Raw genomic sequence first — 7,958 nt, 5'->3', positions numbered from 1 at the left:
ATGACGTCCTTGCAGAGAGTACCTATTACACTCCGCCGCGCAGTAACTACCCCTTTTCTTGTGGAAGTAACGGCTAGATCTAGGGAGCGAAGCGCAGCCCGAGGACTAAAGTCCCGGACAGCCCACCAAGAAAGGGTATGTTACCTGGTGCAGCGACGTGTAATAACGGGCGAATAATGTACCGGGTGTAAGAGTTGTTCTCATTGTTCGTGCATGTGAGCTGAGTGTGGTTGTGAATTAACTAATGTACGGATGAAACACCATGAATGCTTTTGATTATTAGAGAAATATATTATAATTAATTAGTTATTAATCTATACATAACTTGTAAGTTAGTATCTTTACGATTATTTGGCGTTTACTGAGTTTCTTCAGTTCTTTAAATCACGTGCTTCTAACAATACATATGAGAGCTAAAGACGTTTGATCTTGTCTATTCGTTACCTGTATTGTCCTGTAGACTTGGAGCTACATGTGCTGATAAGAAAAAGAGATGTGCTCTTTAAATAACTGAAGAATGTCTGAAACAGTATTGGTGAGCTGACGGGAACGAAATTTAAGGCTATCGCTTTAATGTAATGAGCAGATTTATGGGCTAACTCCTTCATAATACGCGACTTCAGTGGAGTATATAGGCGGATTTCGGTTGTTAATCGCATCTGAACTGCGTATGACATATATAACACAGCGGTCATTGACTTTATGACAGTATTACAGTATCCACTCTTGGCGGTATCGGCATTTTTTCTCCCAAGAGACGGGGACAATAGAGATTGGTCTAGACATCGAAAGACCAACTAGGCGAGAACAGTAATCCATTAGTTAAGCTAATTCTGTCTTTGACGTTACGCGGTTAAATCTAAAGAGTCTGTTTACGCTTGCCTGAAGCAATATCTACTGGTCATGAGCACTTTCTGTTGTCTGCGAGGTAATTGTTGCGGTCCAGTTATTGTTATGTGAACTGTCGCCAGACAGCGACAAGACTCTTGATATCATTGGTGTCTATCAGTGGAAGATAGCACAAGTTGACTTATACTTGGTTAGTCATTAGTCATTAATTTATCATATGTTGATTTCGTGTTGAAGATTATTATCATAAAATGATGCTCTGTCAACTATGACTATTAAGTATGAGACTGTACGATTTTTTCCGGCCGCTGATTCAACAGTCTAACTAGTAGCGGGGATTTTGTCGGTCGTAACTAACTTCTTAGTATGACGGTCTTGTGCTACGGCTACTGAGGTACCGCCTGCCTCCGTAGGCGACTGCAATGAATCGGGTAGTATATTGCTCTAACGCAAAAATGGTGGGTGGAAATTACAGTTACTGGGTGTACCTTTGGTAAACTTGTCGTAAAGGCTCGGTTTGTATTGAGGGTTTCGAACCACAATTATGATGCTCAGTAAGACTAGTTTACTGGTTTGTGTGGACATGACGTTGACAGCAGGAAGAGCCACTGGCGTGTGTGCTCTCGACCAATTTGAGTACATTGCAGTCACCTTAGGGCGACGGGAGGAGGAGTGCGTGAGGAGAAGCCTTGAAGGGGGTGGTCGGAGGGCAGACCATCGTTACTATACCGAGAGGATGTTGTAATCTGTTTTAAGTAAGATTCAACGAGTTGAGAGTTTAGGATAGAGCGCTTGTCGTGGGTCGTAGGAGGTGTTGGGGAGGGTGGTTGATTAGATATCTGTAAGGACAAGTTGATATGAGACATAATAGGCTGTGTCCTATACTGTCAGTGAGTTTGATTCTGATTTGATAGATATACCGAACTCTACTGTTGAGTGCGATGTGGTACTTGAAGGTCTCGTCCGAAGTTTGGTGAGCACGGTGTCACTTTTTAGTCAGGTTAGTGTGGTCGAAACAGCGCGTTTTATATTTGACGGATGTAGCGAGGATAGGAGGCTGGGGAGAATTGTTCTAGAGGATAGAGGCGAGGGGTGCCGTTGTTTTGGCACCTGATGATGAGCACTTGGTGAGGATACTGGGAAGGTAGATGTAATGAGCTTCACGAACGGTGAGACAAGGGCTAGAGGGCGTGACTGAGTGTCAGGGAGGTGGACAAGTGGTGACGGCACCTAAAAGGAGCAGAGTGTGTTATGTTGATAAGGCAGGTGTAGGGAGACACCTTGGTGATCGGGCGATTCGAACGGTACGCGAACGTACAGTGTTTGTTACAGGTAAGGTATAATGGCGTGTCCGGCGAGAGTACACTTGTATTATGATGTGAGGAGTGTCGGGACGATACAGAGGGTAACTGGTGGAGGTTAGTGTGAGAGCAGAGGAAGTCAGTATGGTCGTAGTATATCCATGTGAGGTAGCAGCTGGGCGGCGATGTAAGTGGCTTCGTGGGCGAGTCTGTACAAAACCTAATTGAGATGCGTCGTGAACTGTTTTAGGGTTGAACCGTGTTTAAGCGAGGTACAGTTCGGTGACAGCGTTGCACTGCGTAGTAGTACTGTGCGATATTAGAGTAGGAATAGAAGGAGGAGAAATGTGAGCAGGGGTGGCAGAGTTGGCATGTTGAGGTCAAGAAGTGCCATTAAAATTATGGACCTTTCGCACTATAGAGACGTTGGAGAGGGAGTGACGGGAGGGTTTAGTGAGGGTGGGTATATTGTTCGGTAATAGAGGAGTGATAGATTTACGGGGAGTGATTTCACCGACGACAGGTGTTCTTACTTTTATGTAGCTGACGGAGAATTTTTACTTTACACGACACTGTTCAACACTTAATTCTGCTTTACTCTTTAACTAAACAACCGCGGATGTCTTGAAAGACTCTTTCGCTAAAGACGTAAATACTACGCTTCCTATGTTTGGGTGCGGACTGCGTTCACAGAAGCAATGAACCGCTCCAGAGTTTGCAAGCGTTCCGAGACCACCTATTTTAGCAGACCAGAGTCCGATTGTTTAGTTCACTTAAGAGGTCTCGGACTGTGTTCACACTGACCCAAATGAACCGCACCAAGCGGCTAAACGCACCAGGGTTCGATTCAACCGGACTATACAAGGCAGGTGTGAACGCACCCTAAAATGACTAAAAAAGTATTTTTATCTTGGCTCAAAATGGTTTTGTTGATGTGTTATAAAGAAGTGATTTAAGCTTCAGATATTACCTGATACTGCACGCTTTTCCGTCTGCTTTCCGTGTCCCCATTGGTCAGGATGATGCCCTTCTCGTCCAATCTGGCCTTCTTCTCCCAGTTGTCTTTAAGCACCCGGACTTTCAAGCGACTTCGTAGAACGATGGCAGCGTTACCTATATAGGAAACATGTATTATAGTCTTTTGCATATACAAGCTGGAGCACTGTGTTTAAAGAGAGATTAGAAAACAATCAGTACCTTCGATAACCTGGTCCACCTGAGACTGGTAGGTGTCAAATTTAAAAGGTGTCAGGAAACCCAGGGAGCCCAGGTGGAAGGCCATAACTGGTGGAACGCTTTCCTACAAATAAACAAAAAGGTAAGGGTTAGAGGACTGTGTCATACCAGGAATTGCAAACAAAAGAAGACCCACACATTGTCAGTAGTGAATACCTGAAAAAGCGAAGATGCATAGAGCAAAGTTCCGTCTCCACCGAGACAGATGATGAAGTCTACGCGATTGGAGATGTCATCAAGATCTGAGAAATAAAAAAAGGCAATACAGATTTTAAATTAAAGATCCAGTCTTTTATTTACAGTGTTCTGAAGATGGCTGGTTCTCATACCGTCTCTGAAAGTGCAGAATTTCTCAGTAATGGCTCCAAAGTTTTCATCGTCTGATATGGCAGGATCTTCCAGAACTTTCTTTTCCACATAAACAATCATTTCCTTCACCTACAAGAACAACAAAGTTAAGGAATTGATAGTGAGGACTTTGAATAATAAACATCAGATATACTGTCAGTGAACACGTGGCCATACCTCGGTGAGGAATATGCAGAGCTCCTTGAAAGGCTGAAGCAGACTGGCATCTCTTATCTTCTTGATGACAAGGACACTTTTTGGTGGCTTGTTCCACGTCAGTTTCTGGCTGGCGGGGTCCTGAATGTGCCTGAAAACAACACAACGTTACGTCAGGTCTGAGCGCTGAGCCTCAGAACGTAAAACATAGCTGTTATTTAAGCAAAGCATCATCATAGCCAGGACAGCTTAGCTGATATCCAATTAGAGCCACCGGGTTAAAGACCCTGTGTGTTGTCTCATGGCCTTCACCTTATCTAACCCCTACACAGGATCAAGGATATCATTGGCACCATACTTCGAGAAAGACAACGGAAAGTTACAAATGTGAGAGGAAAAAAGTGCATTAAATATAGCTGTTATAAGCAAAATGCAATCTGTACTATCTAGACTGTAGGCGGGGAGCCACGAGTTGTGAAGCTAAACCGGGACGAAAAAGCACACATAATCATGACTTGACTAAAAGCAGGAAGCATGAAAATCTGACCTCCTTGAGGCTGAAACTAATATGGACCGGGACCACAAATATTAAATCTGGGGATAAAATAAAGCTGAAACTAGCCGAACAACAGCAGCGTCTGATGATGGCTCCCGTTTGCCCCGTCATACATTAGTCCGTTACTGATGCGACTGATCACATGTAGAGAATGTTGATTTCAAGCATTTCATATCATCAGGGGACATAACCAAGACTAAATAACTGAATAGGAAGATCATAACTAAAGGAATGATTACAACAGATTATACAAACACAACATTCAACTAGATAAAACCTCTACACAGGTGCTATGACATGGCAGTTTACAGGAAGAACCAGCATACACGCCCCCATTAACCTTCAAATGATGATTTATTTTCCACTCTTCTCAGATATCAGCAGTGTTTCAACATTGGCCGCCCCTGACCAATTTGCTGCCCAAGGCAAGATTTTAGCTTTTTTAAATGTTGAAGTTAAAAGCATCAATCTGGTGCACTTTGAGAGCAACATTAGGAGATCTATGGATACATCTCTCAACACGATATGAAACAGAACTGGAAACAGATTTTCTTTATGGATATTTTACAAATCACTCCCCTTTCAAAAACTGTATTCTTGTTTATTAATAACAACTTTTTTGTACTGTCATATAGTATTTTATACCTGTTTTTCACCTATTCTCTTATTTTTTTACAACTATAATGATCATATAAAGGTGTGCCTTTACCTCACTGAGCTGAGGTTATCAGAGCCGCTCAGTCTTTCAGGAGAGAGCTCTCTAAAGCTCTCCTCCCCGCGGCCGCTTACACAGTAAATTCCAATGTTAATAAAAGCACACAGAAGCTGTATACGTTTTTTGGGAGTTTGATTTATTTTAAATGAACACAAATACAAAATTAAAACCTATAATTGCACACTAAAACCAACAATTTCACATTTTTACTGGGGCTGGGGCAGTTCAACTTGATTTTGTGGGGGGGGTGCCATAGTTTATGGGCGCTGTTATAGGTGTAGTTATGTTAGTATAAGATAATAAGATGTTCTTTGTTGATCCAAAATTGGGACTTTTAAAAAAAATGTCTAACTTTTTTTTTTTCTTCAATTTTCGGCGCCCCCGATGGGTTGATGCGCCCTTAGCATTCGCCTATACTGCCTATGCCAAGGACCGGCCCTGTTGGCCGCACATGTGGCCAACTATCTACCACTGTAAATATTTAAATAAATCAGACACCGTCTCAGTAATAAAATATACCTTGCTGGTTGAGGAACATGCCAGGAGAACACATCAGAGGCCAGTGATTCCAACACACACACAACTATCATTAAAATAACCTGCTGCTCTGTCAATTCAAAAAGTATCAAACACACCAAACAAACACAAAATACCACAAACTCAAGCCTTTAAACCAAACAAGGCGGTAATTATCAGTATTAGATTCCCTTCTAATGCACAGGGCATTGTGTCAGTCCCTTGCAGTCTTTCAACTTTGTACAAAGGGAGGTAAACAACCCAACTAGAAAAAAAACACTTCCTAAATTGAGTGAACCTCATTAACCGTGGAATTAACGGAAGTTGGGCAGGCCTGGTTTCAAACACAAACACAATCAAAACTTCATTAGCATTTGAAACGGTGACAAGCTGTGATCTATTCATAGGCCGTTTCTGTTCTGACCACCTGAAAGCATCCCCACCCGAGACCTTCCTCTTTCATCAGCGACCCCGCTCTGTCTACACAACAGCCAGCCTGTGATACCATGCACACACTGTCACTTGTGGGACTAAAATTAAATTCAATCTAGATATCAGTCCATCCCTATGCAATCAGGACAAATTAGAAACAAAACAAAGCCAAAAACGGTGGCAGTTATATTTACATATCAAACATGTGTTGAGAAACTCCATTTTAGGCTTTAGAATGGGGGCCAAGACACAAATAGAAAGTATTTACAATATATATTTATAGCACATCTAAATATGTTCATTTTATATAAAAAAAGATTCACAAGCTATAAAATACACCAAATAGCATTTAAAATATTCAAACTTAGCTAACTGTAACTACTTAAAAAAGGTTCCAAAAATGAATTTCAGCATAACATGAGCTAAAATTAGGTAAGATAATATATAAATACACATAGATGCATTAAAGGGAAAATAATGGTTAACAACAAGAGTTAACAAGTCCCCTGCCAGTTAGACTAGCCAAGCTTTGAAATATTTGATGAACAACTACTGCCATAAGCTCTTTTTTTTAAACTGTCAGGAGAAAGACTCTCACCATTTCCAGACTTTGTTGTCGTTGTTGTTGTTGTCGGACATGTCCTGCAGTACGCTCTGGTTAAACTTCATGACTGTACACATGAAAGCAAGGATGCTGCCTCAGGTCGACTCAGCTGGAGAACAGGGCTCTGCCTCACAGATCAGATCATTCTTCCTCTAACAGCTTCCTCCATTGCCACACATTGTAAAATCAGCTATCGAGCAACCGGGTTGGTTTAGTGGTCTAGCTGTGAGTGAGCCGTCGGCTGTGCGAGAGGAAGAGCGAGGCGGAGAGTGTCTCCATGCGCAGCAGGATCAGCTAACTACCCCCTTGAGGTGGATCCTCCCCGGCTATATTTGTCCCCAACCAGGACTTAACACTAAAGCTTCCAGGAGCATTCTGCCAAGGTAAAGCTCTCCCTCATCTTTAAAGTTGACTTCATCTCGGCACACGCCCCCTCTGCTGTGTTTACCCCGCCCACCTTAGGAGAAAGAGTTTCCTTACTGGACGGGTGTGATTTACTGAAGCACAACAATGACATGCTGTTCCTGAAACTGGAATATCCACTGTAATGACGGGTATTACAAGTCAACCAGCCATCGCGCTTCAATGACAAAGGGTGCAGTTTATACACTGCATGACAAATTATGTTGAGGTTACATTCCTACTAGCACAAACATTTAAGTGAATGTAAAAAAAAACGTCATCACTTTCTACTTTTTTATTCATTAATGGTATTGCATCGGGTTTGTTGTTGGTCCCACACATAAATCACTTCCCGGTAATGTGTGTTTATGTAAAGACTGAAAAACTCCCTTTTTATTAGATGACACATTGACACACAGCATGGAAGAAGGGGAAGAGCAGGGGAAATATCTTGACATGGTTAATGTGGGTAAATGATTTAATTATCCGTTGTGGGAATTCAACAGGATGTAATTGTGCTTCCTAATGTCCAACCTCAGTCCTTATCATAACCTAAGTTCACTGCTTCCACCATATAAAAGTCGCTTTTGTAACTCTCAAAACCAATAGCATCTCATACAGGAATGCACCATATTTCCCAGTAAGTAGCTATTTGTATACTATTTCAATATTCATTGGGTCACAATCCAAAGACAAAACTGATTTTAATTCAATGGGTGCGCCCATGTTGCTTTTGTATGGAAACACTTTGATATTGAGCTGGCAACTAAGTAAGAAATGCAACTTCTTTTCATTGAAGAAGATAAGACAAAGAAAGACAACACGTACAACGTATCACGGTGT

General features: G+C 41.9%; 2 protein-coding genes across 2 annotated transcripts in view; both read right to left on the bottom strand.

Moving 5' to 3' along the window:
• Positions 1–7,958, bottom strand: part of plxnd1 (plexin D1) — an 81,768-nt gene that overhangs the window by 18,811 nt on the left and 54,999 nt on the right. The gene's annotated exons all lie outside the window — the stretch shown is intronic.
• On the bottom strand, positions 3,071–7,112 carry LOC104966659 (NAD kinase-like). The gene is made up of 6 exons (XM_010795873.1): positions 6,708–7,112; positions 3,912–4,041; positions 3,716–3,824; positions 3,543–3,628; positions 3,348–3,450; positions 3,071–3,263 (listed from the first exon to the last, which is right to left on the bottom strand). Exons 1-6 carry the CDS (start codon positions 6,788–6,790, stop codon positions 3,103–3,105), a joined length of 672 nt encoding a protein of 223 aa, XP_010794175.1. The 5' UTR covers positions 6,791–7,112; the 3' UTR covers positions 3,071–3,102.

Source organism: Notothenia coriiceps, unplaced genomic scaffold (genome assembly GCF_000735185.1).
Source record: "Notothenia coriiceps isolate Sejong01 unplaced genomic scaffold, NC01 NC01_scaffold00037250, whole genome shotgun sequence".
Lineage (NCBI taxonomy): Eukaryota > Metazoa > Chordata > Actinopteri > Perciformes > Nototheniidae > Notothenia > Notothenia coriiceps.
Note: the sequence above shows the minus strand (reverse complement) of the source record. Positions and strands in the feature narration are given on the sequence as shown.